The 17115-nt window shown below is 42.1% G+C and overlaps 2 protein-coding genes across 4 annotated transcripts; one reads left to right on the top strand and one right to left on the bottom strand.

Annotated features, from left to right (window-relative positions):
* Positions 1-564: 564 nt before the first annotated feature.
* Positions 565-5401, bottom strand: thumpd2 (THUMP domain containing 2). Its single transcript, XM_084375263.1, has 11 exons — positions 5202-5401; positions 4332-4470; positions 3588-4061; positions 3330-3463; positions 2967-3044; positions 2775-2827; positions 2582-2669; positions 2154-2225; positions 1827-1941; positions 1352-1472; positions 565-1058 (listed from the first exon to the last, which is right to left on the bottom strand). The coding sequence occupies exons 1-11, from the start codon at positions 5358-5360 to the stop codon at positions 725-727; spliced, it is 1767 nt and encodes a 588-aa protein (XP_084231389.1). The 5' UTR covers positions 5361-5401; the 3' UTR covers positions 565-724.
* Positions 5402-11723: 6322 nt separating this feature from the next.
* Positions 11724-16975, top strand: LOC311270176 (uncharacterized protein). 3 transcript variants are annotated; one of them, XM_084374919.1, is made up of 7 exons: positions 11724-11826; positions 12115-12347; positions 13865-14059; positions 14183-14352; positions 14471-14620; positions 16165-16337; positions 16415-16975. In XM_084374919.1, exons 2-7 carry the CDS (start codon positions 12162-12164, stop codon positions 16831-16833), a joined length of 1293 nt encoding a protein of 430 aa, XP_084231045.1. In that variant the 5' UTR covers positions 11724-11826; positions 12115-12161; the 3' UTR covers positions 16834-16975. The 3 variants fall into 3 exon arrangements, with proteins under 3 accessions (XP_084231045.1, XP_084231044.1, XP_084231046.1); XM_084374918.1 differs by having other exon boundaries at positions 11740-11873; XM_084374920.1 differs by having other exon boundaries at positions 11740-11873; positions 14186-14352.
* Positions 16976-17115: the final 140 nt, after the last annotated feature.

The raw sequence follows: 17115 nt of genomic DNA on the forward strand, positions 1-17115 counted from the left end.
TAATCAGGCCAAAATTAAAAAAGAAAAAGCTAATTGAAAATGTAAAATTTGCATGCATGTGATGGCATGTATCTTCCTTAAACACTGTAAAGTTTATTATTTACACATTGAAGTTATCACCATGTCTTGTTGTTCTGTGATTTAATTCCTCTTTACAATCATTTATATGATGTGTTAAGAGATTTAATTTAAATATATTCTTAGGTGCACCTAAATTATATGCTGCTACACCTAAATAAGTTACAACCAGTGTAAAACGTTAGTCTGGAGCCCTGCATACTGTACATTGTCTTGGTAATATTAATACTCAAAAGAGCAATAAAATGTATTAAGGGGGGAGTTGGCACAGCTTTGGGAATTACTAAGAACATAATAATGAGAACCAGTCCAGGTTAATCGTTTAAAAGGACAATCCAAGACCTGTGCCTTAAGTAAGGTGCTTTCAATTGCAGTTAAGATGATTTCAATGTAAATTTAATGTAGGATAGGAGGATGGAAAAGGATTTATATCTGGAAAGGCAACATTTCCAATCCACAGCTCAAATAACTTCAAAACTCAAACACTTAAAAATTCCATTGTTGCAAAAAATATATTTCTTTATATAATTTACAATAGAAAACAGAAGGGAAACAGAGAAAACAAACTATAGTCCAACATATTTTCATTACAGGTTACAAAGAAAAGTAACACATTAATTTGAAATGTAACTTCCACCAACACTGATCAAGTGTCTGTCTTGACATATTTATGGATAAGTCCATCTATCAGGCCTAAGCTGACTCTCAGAGTTGTCTGATGCTTCAGGGAGAAGAGAGGAGGAGGCAGACTGTGTTGTAGCCCAGACTGACAGCCCGTTTTCTGGGTAGGCCGAGAATTGATCCCCTGGTGGATTTGGAAAGTCTGCTGAGATAGTGAAGGAGTTGGGCAGCCTTGTGTCCCAGTTTGAGGCGTTGTTTCCTGGTTAGACGTTGTCTCTTGCTGCAGCAGGAGTTTCTTCAGCTGACAGGATAACTGAGGGCTCAGAAGGAGGACCAAAGTACCACCGGGACAAAGGACCCTAGACACGAAAACATTAATTATTAAATTACTTATAGTTGGTAATAATTGCTTGGGATAGATTTTTCATACCTAATTTCTATTGACAAATTAAAATGAGATTTACTTATGAATAACAGGACAAACTGTAATCTACATTTTAAACAGTTTAGGGTCTATTCTGAAGTACAACTTGTCTCATGGGATAAAAATTCTGCACAATGCACGAACACACATAGAAAAACGAGCAACATTTTCTGATTCACTGAACATTTCTAACAGAAACAATGGAAACAGACACACAGAGGCACAAACCTCTCCATCTCTGTGACGATGAGTGGCAGGTTGGCAGCCATGTTTGTTTTGGTGCCAAACTTCCTTCCAAATGGCAGGTCACAGACTACAGCATCTACACTGGCACTGGGCAGAGGCAGCACTGCATACACAGAGGAGGAGAGAAAAGCCAAGAGGTAATTTGATACATGACAGCAAAGCAGGATCCACACTCAACCCCCAGTCGCTGATCCCACCGGAAACATGAGTGAGCTAAATAAAGACTTGCAATTAAAAAATTTGTTTCAAAAGTACACATTATGGCATTCGATGTATGTAATTGTGTGTAAAAACGTTACTGAAACATAAAGAAACATACAGGCAGGTTTAATTTTTGACTACTGGGGCACCAGGTGTCCGTCGCTCCGGAAATGAACCTCAGCTTAAAGCCAAAATCAAAATGTTTAATGACATACATTTAATATTTTCCAGTGATCATTTTGTGGAGGCTTCATACCCATAGATGATGCTTTCAGCAGATGTATTCTGTTTCCAAGCTCGGCAAACTCTATGTTCTCACTGGCCTTCTGTAGCTGTCCATCATCAATGTCCACACCCAGGAAACGGGCAGCCTGAAGAACACAGAGAGAGAGCGACAGAACAGGTTATTATAGTGGTATAAAAGTAGACACAAGACATTAATCTTTATATGTATTTTCCAAAAACACACACTTTCAAATGTTTTATAGATTTTGTCTTATTGCAAAGCTTTCTAAAGTTTACTTTTCAGACATTTGTAAACTTGACAGACATACAGGGACTTTGTGCAGATGTCCGTCCTGACCTTGTGTTCCTTTGCTGCTTCCATTAAGATGGTTCCCACCCCACACATCGGGTCGACCACACAGAAGCCTGGCTGGGAAACAGGAGATAACATACGGCACGACTGTTACTGAAGGGCAGTATTACGTCATATTCTGACCGATGTGCATGCAAATGCTTTGGCACACGGACTGTCAAGTTACAGACAACAAACATTATGCGAAAAGTTTGGAAATGAGGACAGCTTTAAGGCTCAGTGGCCACATTTAATGAGTCTACACTGTCCTGTCTTTTAAGGGGACTGGTTGAGAAGACAAAATAAAGGGCCCTGCTTGCATTATATAATAACGCCATCTGCTTTGCATGCATAAAAGCATTATCATTATAAAGTAGTTTCTTCATAGATAAACAATGCAGCAGCAGGGACACGGCACCTGTTCATGTTATTACCTGTATCTGAGCCAATGAGGTCATAGCCCAGGCTACAGTAGCCCTCAGTCCTGTGGTTTTAATGTAGCTCCGGTTAGCCAGAGGTAACCTGAAGGAAAAAGAGAGAAGATCTATAAATTATGACTATATATAAAATTAATTTCAGTCATTAGTAATAAGTGTTGAATAGAGAGAGAGTGTTTCTGTCAGTAACCTTGTTAGTGGAATCCCCATCAGGCAGTGGTCATCACTCAAATAAACATTCACCTGCAGGAAAGAGTAAACAACTCATGATGTAACATTTGAAAAGACAGGCAACATCATTATCCAAAGAAGGAGTATTTACTTATTTATAGCCACAGATCAATATAACCAGGAAGATTATTAACACAGTAAAATAGTTTACCTCCAGCTGTGGATTCTTCAGATCAGTCTTCCAGCCCAGCTGTCTGCTCAGACCTACTCCAATCACTTTGCTCACCTCCTATATTAGAAACAGCATGCAAACATACAATATTTCCCTGAACTAAGCAGTGTGAATACAGGGTACTATCAATGACAGGTGGATGTATAGGTTATGTAGTAACAAAAAACATAAAACACATTTATTTTCGGCCTTTGTGTCAGCTTCTGATGTTCTTGGTAAAGCATCGTGAGACATCAGTTTGTCAACACAGAAGCTTTAAATGATACAAATTGTCTACTGTAACACTCAGAAATGGGCATCCATATTCACTGGAGGTGTCAGTCCATAAATAACTTCCTCTACCTGTGAGCTGAAGTATCGAGACAGAGATCCCGTACACTTGCAGCTGATCCTAAAAGACACCGGGACTGAAGAGGAATCTGGTTTGATCCTGCTGGCCTGCAGTTGAGTCTTTTGTCCTCTTCCAGTCGTCTTCTCTTCATTCAGATGAAGGAAAACACAAGAAGGAAATAAAGAGGTGAAAAAAAACAGTAATGAAAAGTTGATAACCTTAAAAGTTGATGTTATAAAAGTTGAAATAAAAGCTGAAAAATGTTTTACCATTTTCCACATTTTTTACAGCAAAGTCTTCCACTGTGCCATCCACCGTTCTGCTGCTACTTTCCACACTGAGGTCCAGTCCTGGTGTCCTTTCCTTCTCAGACGTCTTCTCTTTCTCTACATTCTTCTCACTGCTGGATTTTCGAGCTGCACCCCTCCTTTCCTCCTCTTCTTCATCATCCCTCTTTCTCTTCTTTTCCAGCATCTGTGCTCCAATTTGTTCACCACTGCTCTGCCTCCCATTCGCACTCTCTTCCCTCTCTCCACTTTTTCTAGACTCCTCATCGCACTTCTCCTTTTCACTCCTTCTCCCCTCCTCTCTGTCCACCGTCACTTCCACAACAGTGCTTGGTGCGTTGGCAGTAGTCCTTCTGTTTGCCAACTCCCCCTGCAGGCGGCTCCAGGTCATTACTGCACTAGTCCACTGATTCTTGTCACCCAGCAGTCTGGACTGCAGCACAGAGGCTGCCTTGGCTAGAGAGAAAAACAACACAAAAGTCAATACAAGTCAAAAATAGATGAAATCCAGGGTGGTTTTGTTTCTCTTTGGGATTTTATTTTTAGAGATATGGAATTATTATGTAAAACAGGTCATCCAAAGTTATGCACTGTGCATTGATCTGATTAATTAAATAAATATAGATATGAATTAGACTTTTAAGGCACACAAGAACTGAAAGACTGGCAAATAATTTACAACCTGTCAAGATATGCATCTGCGTGTTTGATATGTCAGGCTGGTACCTGGGCTGGTGTGAGCAGACAGGCACACAGGCGAGTCTTGTTTCAGCAGGAGGAAGAGTCTCTCTGCAGCCTTCAGCTCACTGACTCTGTTGATCCCTGCAGAGGAGCTGAACAACACTTTACCTGGCATCTGACAAACCTGTGCACAAGACAGAACAGGTTTAAAAGTCTGCGTTTACAGACTATAGCCAAAGGGGGAATAAATCAATCCAATATTTAACAACTCTTCGATAAGTATCTTGTTGAAAAAACTAAAAAGAAACGTTGAGATCTGATTTTAAGATGACTGGATTCATCAATAGCTTCTATGTCATGTTACCCAATGACTCCAAATCAATGCCGAATTGTATTACTAAATGGGACAATTAAGACACACATCTTTTTAATGGATTGTACTGCTTCTTCTACTTTATATGAATATTTATTATGATAATTCAGCATTTCTTCTCAATAGCTTCCATGTCCTGTGACCCAGTGACTCCCAACTAATGCCGAATTGTATTACTAAATGGGAAACAAAGACACACCTCTTTTTATTACATAAAAGCATGAAGAAAAAATGTTTATGTGTAGATCAAATCATCATTATCCGCTGGTGTCTCCGGAGTGAATGTCTGTCCAATATCCAAACTAAAACTACTTTTCGGTCCTTTTTTACAGCGATGCCGCGACAAACTGACTCGTTTAACAAGGAAAGAAACATCTTCATGTATTGTATTTAATGCCGAATTTACAAGAAAGCACCAATGACTGAGAATTTGCTGCGGGCGCTTTACGAAGTTTGGTCAGTTTCTCCTCAAGCAACAACTCTTAAAATCAGACGATTTGTAAAGGGAGTCTGGGACACTGCCGTCACTGGGAAACACTCACGTCTTCAGCTGCCAGCTTCTTCTTCACCTCGTCCATTAAGAACCGCTCCATGCCGTTACCGGCGGTGCAGTAATATCTAACTAAACCCTCCTCACTGCTCAGTTCAGTCATTGTGTTGTTAAATATGTTCAGGGTGAATAAACGCTCATATATGCTCATAGAAGTTTCTTCGATTTGACACAGAAATCCGCCATATTGTCTTTTTTGTTTACACCGGAAACGGAAATGCGTCGTCACGCTGCAGTGACCAGTCGTGGCCAGCAGGGGTCTCTCTTACACAGTGGCAACAGCTACTGATGTGACAAACTGGAAACGTGGTTTTACAACAAACTATGTGCGCAGTAATCACAACATTAATTAAAGTGTCAAAGTACAAATGTGCTCAGACTTGTTCATGTCAATCTTCTTTGTAATAATGGCATGTTAATGTGATAAAAGCCACGACAACAAGCACATGTATTCAAGTGGCATCAGACACACGCATACTGTCATACCACACAAATGCCTGTGTGCACACACTAAATATTCAGGCACACACACACTTTCAGCAAGAGAACAACAAACTGCATAAATGTTCGAGTGCACGCTACGCATTCATTAGGATGCGTACACCTCTGCTGCAGTGTAATACCTGGAGGCAGCTCTGAACAGGTGTTCCTCCAAACCTGAGAAGAGACTTCCAATAATAACCCTGCAGCAGGAATTTGCACTTTCACACAATTCGCACTTTCTTTTCTCTCTCTTGAAATCAGAGAGATCCTCCTTCTATCTCTGTTCGAACACTTCGCTCTCTAAATCCCTTTCTTATCTCGCTCTCTCTCCCTCTCCCTCTCTCTCCTCCTGCCCTGTCACAATCTCCCTGTGACACTTTTTAATCTCCCTCTTCTCTCTGTGACATTTTAATGACCCCAAACATATTTAATCCCCTTACTTTATTCGATGAACAGTGTTACGCTTGTTGCCTCGTGCCGTAAACCCCTCAGACGCTGACAGGCCGGTGCAACCTGACACAGTGTAGTGTACGCTCGTAACAATGTGAAGAATTATAGTAAGTGAATGTGTTTATATAACAGCGAGCAGGAGTATTGCTCTAGATTGATGTAATATTGCCTCAGTGGGATTTGAAGGGGATTGGATTCCCACCAAATCAATAAATGTCATTTTTCTACATTTTTTTCCTTATTTTTCCAAATAATAATCAGATACACTATAGATGGAAATCTGGGGAAGAGCATCCATCCATCCATCAATCATCCGTGAATGCTTATCCTTTGCAGGGTCGCAGGGGGGCTGTAGCCGATCCCAGCTGACACTGGGCGAGCGGCAGTTTCATTTAAAAATGATTAATTGACATTTAACAGCTGATTACCTTAACCCTGTACATTCTGTTAAACAAAGTAATCCAAGCATTACATTCGCCATTAATCAGAATCTGTCAAGAAGACTTATGTGAATTACAGTGAGACTTTTGTTAGCTTGAATTCCTGAGCAAATTAAAGGTGAAATAAACTCTACAGTATCTCTCTCTCTCTCTCTCTCTCTCTCTAAGTTGTGCCCCATTAATTTGGATGAATGTCACAGAAGCTCTTGACCCCAGAAGTTCATCACTGGCCACTCCCGTCCAATCACCACTGCACAGTCATGCAGTTCATGAAAAGCAGCAAACCATGATCGGAGTCAATGTGTTGTCATGTCTCTCGGCAAAGTCAGAGCAGTGATGAGGCGCCATACTCACCCAATCTGACACAATCACACACTTTAAAGTCTCATCTAGTGAAGCAGAGCATATTAAGATTTTTTTTTGCCCTTTATTGACAGGACAGTTCAGAGAGATGACAGGGAACAGGATGAGAGAGAGGCAAAATGACATGCAGCAAAGGGCCATGGGTCGGACTCAAGCCCTGGGCTGCTGCAGCGAGGGCAGGGCCTCTGTACATGGGACACATGCTTTACCAACTGAGCTACTGGGGTGCCCCACATTAAGATTTCTTTTTACCAGAATGAATGTTTTCCTGCATGCAGTTGTAATGCCAGTCCAGTAATGATAGTCCTTCACAAAGAAATCCACAGTCCAACAGCTTTAAACAACTTCAACAAATCATCCACAGGCTTGTAGGCAGCCGAGAGAAACGGGGAAGGTCTCATTTTTCCCATCACGTTACAATCTGCTCCCAATTCATCCAGTGGATGTTGAGATATTTCAACCTGGAGAAAAGCGCCGGAGGCCTCAAGAGTTCTTTTCAGGTTTCTAGTTTTCAGTGATTTTTGGCTTTTTCTTCAGATAGAGTGGGCGATATTTCACGACTGTGTGTCATTAGAGCGTCTCTTTGACAGCAGCTCTGAAATGTACTTGTTCATTACGTAACATTTATCAGAAATATGCGTTCCTCCATCATTTGGCACGTAATGTTTTTGTCTAGAAAAATTAATAACTCCTAAAGAGAATGTTTTTCTTCTTTGCAGTAACTTAGGTTTCATGAAAATCCTTCTCTTTGCACCCAGCTCCTCCTCTTTCCAAACTACAGGACATGTTGTGTGTCACATAATCACAATCCAGCATCTCACAGTCACAGACCCTGATATAAACTTTATTAGGCTGCAAGATAGATGATGATTACAGCACATTTAATCAGTGACAGCTTGAAATTAAGATGAATACAGTTGGATTCACGAGGCTTTAACCCAAAATGACACGATTCAGTTTCCCTTCTTCTTTGTCCTTCTCATTCTCGTTCAAGTTTATCTTGCGACTACTTTCATCAGCCCATAATATTGGACGTATCCATGTAGAAAGGAAACATTAATACTCCTTTCAACAGCTGCCATTTGCAATAATTAGCTCCACTGCTGCTAAGTGAACACAACAGCTCCACAAAATGGATGCCTGGCACACCAGCCATGGCATGATGTATTACTGTACATTAAACTTGTTTTTATTCTCCTCCACACCCCATAAATGATCGCAGGGAGGGAGAGAGGGGGATAAAGCAGACAGAAAATGGAGGATGGAAGAGGAGAAATGATGATGAGGGGGAAAGAGGCACAGAGAGTGTAGAAAACAAAAATAGAGGGGGAAGGATAAATACGTGAGCTGTGGGCATGGAGGGGGCAGAGACAACAGCAGCTTTGTTTGACAACTTCACCGTGATGGACTAATTAGTGCAGCCTTGGTTTTTGGAGAGCTGACGGCTGATGAGTTTGGAAAGGGACAAACCGTGTTGGTAAAGTTTCAGACATTGCAGGATAAAAGTGCAGATTTAGGTCTGCATAGATAATGATACACACAGGCAGCAGGCTAATGAGCATGTTTTGGCAGCACGTAACAATTGATGTAATTACACATTGTCAACAGTTTAACTCTGTATCCTGGAGGTAACGAAGCAAACTTCCATTATAATTCACTTTTCCGTTCCTCTGAAATACCCTGTAGGTACCCAGTGTTTACAGTATAATGATTTACTTATTACTTATTGTTACTCCCTTGTCCTGCTGTACCTGCATACCTCAGTATTTTATATGTACTGATTAATGGGATGAAATTACGCCATAAATTCAGGAGGAATTTTAAGATATTACACTTTAAATCACAGGCTGTATTATGAAGTGTTAGCAAAAAGTCCATTTGTAGAATGAAAGAAGAAATTGTTGTGAGTTTACAATGATTTCAGATACTTATGACTCTATCATATTGTAATTTTAGATCAAAATACTGTATTTTCATATTAAAATTATGTCTGGTTACTGTAGAAACACAATTTTCATTTTCATGTATATTATTGTAAAATAATTACAGTATGCTACTATGAATTTATTACAATAATTAGCCAGTTATGTACTGTGAAATTAAAATAATAATCTATACTGTGTATTGTAGAGACCTCCTTCTGTCAACAGCCAAAACACACTGATTCTTACTTTCAGGAGATTGTAGTTTGAAAACATTAACTATCTAACCCTAACCTTTAAGGGCAATTAATAAAGTTTGGTGATGTCAACGCACAATTGATGTTAATACCACTGATCCCTAAATTCATCACAACAAGTCCAATCCTCAGTGGCAAAAAGGTTTCTGACATGGACGTAAGGACACACACCTGCTGTAACTTCCCTGTAGTTGCTGCTCTGGACACACACACACACACACAGACACACAGACACACACACACACACACACACACACACACACACACACACACACACACACCAAAGAGATGTAAATGTCAGAGGTTCACTCCCTGAATCATCTATTTTCTAACAGGAAAATTAAACTTGAGTTTCAAGTGACATTATCACGCGAAATTACACATTCTCTGTGTGATGATTAATATTCAGTGAGGTTTCAAGAGGGCTGTCATTTAAAAGGCCAGACAGTGTGTGTGTGTGTGTGTGTGTGTGTGTGTGTGTAAGGTAGGAGTCCATCTGTTATTCTTCTCTTCTCATCAGCTTCTATCACCTTTACTTTGTCTTTTAATCCTTTTCTTTTGCTTCCCTTCTCCCTTCTCTTCCTCCTCTTCCCTCTCTTTCCTCATCACCTCTTTCCTGCCCTCCTCTCTGCGTACTTTCCTTTCATCTCCACTTCACTCCCAGATGGAAATGAGACCTTTACAAAGAGACAGAGTGAGAATGCTCCAGAGAGAAAGAGAGAGAGAGAGAGGGGGCGCTGAATTTTCCGTGTGTACATGTGTGCGTCCATGCCCGTTTCTGAGTGCTGATGTGTGTGTGTGTGTGTGTGTGTGTGTGTGTGTGTGTGTGACGTAAGCACATTTAAATATTTACTGCTCTCAGAGGAGTGTGAAGTGTGTCAACAGGGCCAAACATCCATGGAGAGACACACACTAACACACACACACACACACACTCCTGGCGGCAGAGCTCAGCTGGTGAACACAGCATCAAACTGACTGCAGCCATTAAAATCAACAGTAACAGGAGAAATAAGGAAGAGCAGGAGGACGGAGAGCAGACTGGAGGGAGAGGCGGATGTGGCCTGGCTGCTCAGAAAAATCGTTGTGTTTGTGTGCAAACACGGCTGAATGAATCCACTGAAGTTCGCTGAGTGTTTCTGTGCCGTCACCTCGCCGGGTTTATGTCTGTCGTGCAAGTCCTGAAGCTTTTTCGTATTCTTCGGCGGTGAAACAAGTTGGCTGTCGAGCTGTGTTTACTGACAAACAGACTGTGGTCTTTAGAGCAACATCTGCATAAAACCTTGCTTGCTTCAGTTTCAAATATGCAAGATCAGTTCTACTTATTCCCCCTGAAACTCACTTATGATCTTGATTAAATAAAGCATGAACTACACAACTTCTATCTCTTCACTGAAGCAATATATTTTACATTTCAGCGTACCTTTGAACACCCTTTTAGTAGTTTAGTAAGTTAAATGTGCAATTGTAGTTAGGGTGTTATTGTAAAATAAGGTAACCCAACAAACAATATATATACCTGCTGTGGGTCATAAGAGCATGACATTAGACCTAGCTGGCATCACATCATCAACCCATGTAGGCAGTCAGAACGAGTGGAGCCACCATGAAATCTGAGCTCAAGATTGCCTGGGCCCCAAATGGAGCAGCCCAGATGGGCCCCGTATCGGCCCAGGTGTAAGCCATGTGGGCCCCATAACTCTTCCTCTGCGTTCCAATAATAAAAAAGGACGGTCTCCTTGTTTTAAGAAGCAGAACGCCTTGCTTGCACACGGTTTTGTTTTGTGTCTGCAATTACTGATGTATATCCTTGGTGTTCGAGGAAAGGAAACGCATTTATTTATTAATTTATTTGAATTTTATTCAACAGGGACGATGCAGTTTAACATACAGTAGTTCCAGTATACAGAGAATACAACTGATGTGCTGCAGACACAGTTTAAAATCATTTTTGATAACTTAAACTAATTTAAAAAACAAGTTACATTTACATATCCACTCTAACCTGAGCTGCAGCCCACAACACGGTGTGGGGCGTCTCACTCAGCTGCACAGAGACAGAGCCGAGCCCTTGTCCCAGTTAACAAAGAACTTCTCTCAACGACATAAAATCCCAAATCCCCTTGCCCCATATTTTACCAAGGAAAAAAAAAGACAACATCGCACCACCGCCAAGGCCACTGTTCCATTTAGCTAAATAAAAAGCTGAACGCCCTTGGCCTATTTCCTCAATGTTTAACACAGCCGTAAAGAGTTTGTAGCTATTACTTTGATTCCCAAGGACCTCTGGCTTCTTCCAGGGAGTCCCCCAGCACAGGGAGGATTACTTTAATTTCACTATCATGCATCCACTTAAAGACGGCACTTTGTAAGAGAGAGTGCAAGACGGCAACAAAACCCCTGTCAGATGGAAATTACTTGGACAAAACCCTGACAGGCGCGTGTCCTTGGCCTCGAAGACATGACAAACTCTCCCCACAGTTTACAGCAGATGCATTTCCTGCTTGGTGCAGCTAGGGGGAGGTGTAGCTTTACGGCTGAGCTACTTTCTGCTGCTGTGTTGTCTTGGTTAATCTCTTCACTGCAGCAGGCGGAGGGAGGAAGGAGGAAGAGGGGAGAGGCCGGCTGACCAAAACACAACTGGCCGCAGTGACAGAGAGATTAGATGCGACTGAAAGGCTGCTGGGATGTTAGTGTGAAAGGTTAGGGTGCCATTTTGGAGAAATTTGGAAAATGTTACATGCTGCTGGTATGATGAGTTAAATATATATATTTTACATGTGTCAGGAGCTGTTTGGAATCTAGACACACTTGTATTAAAGCCCTTAAGGTCATAGTGTATTAAATTATGTTTATAATCATGTAAAAAGAAAGTATAAAGGCTGCACTTACACTCAGTATGTTGTTCACTATTGGCACCAGTTATTCAGTGCTGAAGGTTTGTTTTTGTGCTGTGTTACCTGCAGTTTAGTCAGTTCTCTCTTCCTCAGGCGCTGCCATCATTTAGGAGTATTGACTGGTTTACACGAGTATCATTATGGGCCAGCTGTTCTCATCAGAGGAGGAGCTCTCTCAAGTGAAGGATGCAATTGGTTCCTTCCTCTACGACGCCATGTTGGAAGGCGGCGCCGTGCCCGACCTCCGGGTCGTCCACCCTCTCCTCCTTGCCAATCACGGCGGGAGCTTTGACTCCCGGGCCGGCCTCCAGGAGCAACTGCAACAGGTTAATGAGAGTTAAAGGAGATATTAGGCTCATGTTTAGGTTCATAATTAGGGCCCAAGCAGGGAACCTGCAAGGACCCTATTGTTTTTGTAAGGATTTTAGTTATTTGTTTTTCTTTAATTAACTAACTCCTCCTACAGATTTTACACCACAGACTTCACATTCGCTCAGTAGCATCCTCATACCTTGATGATGAAAAGTTGTGCTAGGCTTTTGCCTACGTTATTCCTGGTGGGCGTGGCGGTGTGATTAATTTCGATGACCCCCTTATGGCTTTTCCCATTCTGTGCGATCCCAATTTCTAAGTCTCATACTTTCACTAAGTCGTCCTACAGATCTAACACCACAGACTTCACATTCACTCAGTAGCATCCTCAGACCTTCAACAGCCTGTGTTACACCTGATGGGCGTGCTGGTGCGGTCAATTGTGATCCTTCGCCATCACGCAGGAAGTCCTTATAACTTCAACATACACTTGCCCATCTGCATCAAACTGCTCACACATGTAGAGAAGCTCACCCTGAATACGTCTCTGCATCAATACTGTGTCATATCTATAGCGCTGGGCGCGCGGCCTCCAACGGCGCCAAAGCCCAACATACGTGGGGGGGCGAGGGCCCGTTCATCACTGCTTGCAGTTTTAATTTTATTTTGGGTTACTTCTGGAATAGTTTGACATGCTTCAGTTTACATATTGAAAACATTTTTATGTAAACATCAGTGATTGACAGTCTTGGTAGCTGCCATTTTGTGGAAAAAAAATTATAAATGGCTGAGTTGTACAGCATACTGAAACACTGTTTTAGCACGTCTGACCCATAACTAATAACAACAACAGAGCAGCTCCACTAAATTGCAGTAATTCTTACGTGCCAGGCACCTGCTAGGCATAAATTATGCAAATGTGTGACATAGTGATGTCACAGAAGTCACAGAATTAAAGGCGAGACTGCTGATGAGGCGTTTCAGGAGCAGTGTTTTCTGTGGGAGAGAGGAGCTCCTGTTTGTGTGGACTTTTTAACTTTCAAGACCTTTTACAGGCACAAGAACCTGTTTAAAACACTGAAGGAAAGGAAACAAGTGAAAAAGCATCGTAGATCTCCTTTAAAAGAAAGTGTAACAGTATATGTGAGTGATGCTGATGCTGCATACAAGCAAAACACTTGGAGAGGTGATATGTTCCCTCTCAAATAGACTGCTTATTGATTTACCTTCTAAATTCAGTGGAGAAGAAGATGAACATGAGGGGAAAAGAACAATGTTTTTACCCTGAGACAGTTGAGGAAGAGCGGCTGTGCAAAATGAAGCACCACTCAGTGTTAGAAATGTGGTCCTGCTGGGGATTTTAAAGAGGTTACAAATCAATACAGCGGCCAGCAAGGAGCAATATGATGATGACAAAATGCTCCTCACAGTTGTTCTCACAAAGAATGGAGACAAATCTATTCAAGCATTTTTATTTGATTGAGACAGATGGTGAGAATGTGTTAGCATTTATCTCTCCTCACTCTCACAGCTGCAGGGCGACATCGGGAAGAAGGCGCCCACCTACCTGAGGGATCTAATTGGCCGATTGTCGACCTTCTCAGATGAGCCCCGACTGGCCGGCCTGGTGGGATTAGTGGTTAGTATGGTGGTGGATATGGCCTATACATCATCAAGACAGTCATCAGGTGTGAAAGGGAGGTCAGCGGGATCTTCATCAAGCCAGGTAAGTAGAAAATAATGAAGAAGAAGTTTGTCAAAGCAATAAAAGTGCTTGCTTAATTATTAAAATAGGATGTATATATGTAAGGACACAGAAAAGTCTGTATGCATGAATTTCTACCTCCAGCAGAGAGTCTTGGAGCTCCAGGAGTTGATGGAGGAGTACCTGAAGCGCTTCAGGATCAACCTTACCGACAAAAGCAGGCTGATCCAGGACTCCATCAGACTTGAGGCCCAGGTCAGCCTCACCCTCACTCAGCTGAAAACATGTCTGCTCGGGGGAGACTGTGACTCCAGGTGAGAGAATACAGCAAATTAAAACTCACAATGGTTGCATGGACGAGAGAAGAGCATGACAAAGTGGGATGCAGTCGTTAAGAGTTTGTTTTGGTTCTTACACTGTCTGGGCCTCCAGGTCTCTGAGGCACTGGGCCAGCGGAGCAGCATTTAACGCCCAGATGTTGGTTCACCTGGCTGCTCTCGAGGGAAAGGCTGAGCCCTTTTCTGCCAGGGCAGCACTGCAGCAATACAAGGAGGACCTCGCACAGATCATACCTGCCTACAGGTAACACAACAGCGAAGTACTGTTCACTCTGCCTAATGATAACTTTGGCTTTTATACTTTAAGAACATCTTGTTGCTCATCATACTTTTACTTAAAGGTGCAATATGTAAGAATTGGCCACAAGTTGAGTTCACACTTACAAGAAATACAGAGCAGAACAACACCAGACTAACCGCTAAGTACTGCCAACTGTGGCTGCTGTTAGCTACTTAGCTCAGTTAGCTGTGCAGCTAGCGGTCTGGGCTTTGAGCTCGGAGTACAGGGGAAGTGTTGGTGTTTACACTGCTAGCACAGAAGCTTCGAACCTGGATGGGCCAGAGCTAACTGCTTAGCATGCTAAACACAGTACACAGAGGTCATAACGTCAAAACTGTTATTCCTGCACATCCTGTTGATAATCTTAATTTAGTCTTGAATGTTTTTCGACCAGAATTCTTGCACATGGCGCCTTGAAGTAAAATTTTGATTGCAGTACTTAATAGAGTATTTTAACAGTGTGGTATTGCTTCTTTGATTTGAATACTTCCTCCACCACTGCTTGTTTGTGAGAAAAGGTGGAAGAGTCAACTCTTTGGCTCCAGGGTTTTTCGGGTTGCATATTGCAGTGACTGGGGTTGAAAAATGCTCGGAGTTGACTCCTGCAACAAATAGAGTTGCACGAGCCAGTCCCAGGGCCTCGGAGTCTACTTTTTCCTGATGATGTTTTGGTGCAGCTGGATCCCGTGGGTGGACAACCTACTGCAGGAAGTGCACTGCACAGCACACAGTCCAACTACAAACAATGAAGATTTTTTTTGGGACGAGGTTGTCAGACAGCCAACACATTGCACTTCAGCGGAAGCAGGAGCCTAATAAAGCACACTGACAGTGGAAAACCACAGCCACACAGGGCCAGGCTGTCTGCTGTGAGACAAGCTTTCCAACCTGCTCCAGATCTGACAGCAAAAACACTAAAAAGCTATCACGACTGTCAGGAAAGTCTGGCCCTAAACTTCAGCTTACATTTAGACTAAGAGTATTCGGTGTGACAGGTGATAGCTGCGATCGCGGCGCAGTCAACAGCAGGAGAAAACATTAAAGCCAAAGTTTTCTCAAAGGGGCACTATGTATTTTGTGGGAAGAAAGAAAGAAAGAAAGAAAGAAAAGAGAAAGAAAACAAAACTATCTTCGTTTTTATGGCTGAATAAACAAACTGAACTTAAAAGACAGCACATAACCTCATCAATATTGTAAATATTCAAATTCTGAGTTTGAATTTCTTCTCCAAAACTACATAGAGCCCCTTTAGTGGACGTTTAAACCTAGTGACCACCGGACAGCCCCTGTAAAATTGCAATCATCAATCCAGGTTTCTGTATTATTAAATATGCATTTTAAAAGCACTTCATCCGAAGGAAGATAAGTGTTTCTTAATAACACATGGACAACTTAATGAGTCAGTTTTGGAAAAAAAGTGATAAAATGATGATGAATGCTGAGATTTTCTGTTCTTTCCCAATTCTTCCTGCCTTCCTGTCTCCCTCCGATCTATTTTTTCATTATAGGCGTTATAAGTCTAATACAGTATGTGTCTTGAAATGTCGAGGGAGTCTTCTGGCATCATGTGACCCCGCCGGCGAGGCGCCAGATGAGGGATCCATGACCGGACTAACTGTGACCGACAGAGAGACAGGAAAGAGTGTGACCGTCCCTCTATCCACCATTGAGACAGAGACAGGTACGTCTTTGAATTAATCAAGAAAACTGCTTTTCTCAGTCAATTTGCATTTAACTGAACCAAGCGGATCTTAACAGGGAGAAGACTCTCAGGGCCTGATGCCACCACTGCACCTGAGTCCTCCTCCGTTAACCTGGACCTGATCACCTCAGATCAGTACGCCCAGGCATACCTGGACCACTTGTTCTCTGATAAGGGACCTGTAGCAGAGCTGGAGAACTACTTTATCATGGCTGGTGAGAATCTGGGAACGCTGAGGACTGAATGTAAAAATAAGACAGGGGTGAGAAATGTGACAGAAGAAAGTGATGGAGAACTCCGAGTGGACTCGGGAAAAGATGACAAACAGGTCAAGACTGAAATGAGAGGAGGACGAGAGGAGGCGGAGGAGAGCGAGCGGAGAGATGAACGTTTGAAATTGAGTATTGTGGAGACGCGACCGGATGAGAGCCTCGATCAGAATCTCAACAGTGCAACAAGTACACGACAGCCATGAGCGGGCAGCAGCAAGCACAAAATGTCAGTCGTTATTTGAAGATAAACATTCAGCTAACCTCAGAAACAGGAAGGCTTTTTGCGGTGTTAAAAAACTGATTACTCGATGAAAGCTTAATAAAAGTTTTATTGATTTGCCTGCAGTGTTAAGCCTCTATTGATTTTCTGAATCTTCTTTTTTTGTTGCTGTGTACCTCATGCTTTGTTTAAATAAATAAAGGCTATATAGTACAAAAAAAAGTGGCATCAGCCAAACATTAAAACTGTGACACGTTAGTCAGTC

The sequence above is a fragment of the Pagrus pagrus genome (assembly GCF_965226575.1).
Source record: "Pagrus pagrus genome assembly, chromosome: 15".
Taxonomy (NCBI): Eukaryota; Metazoa; Chordata; class Actinopteri; order Spariformes; family Sparidae; genus Pagrus; species Pagrus pagrus.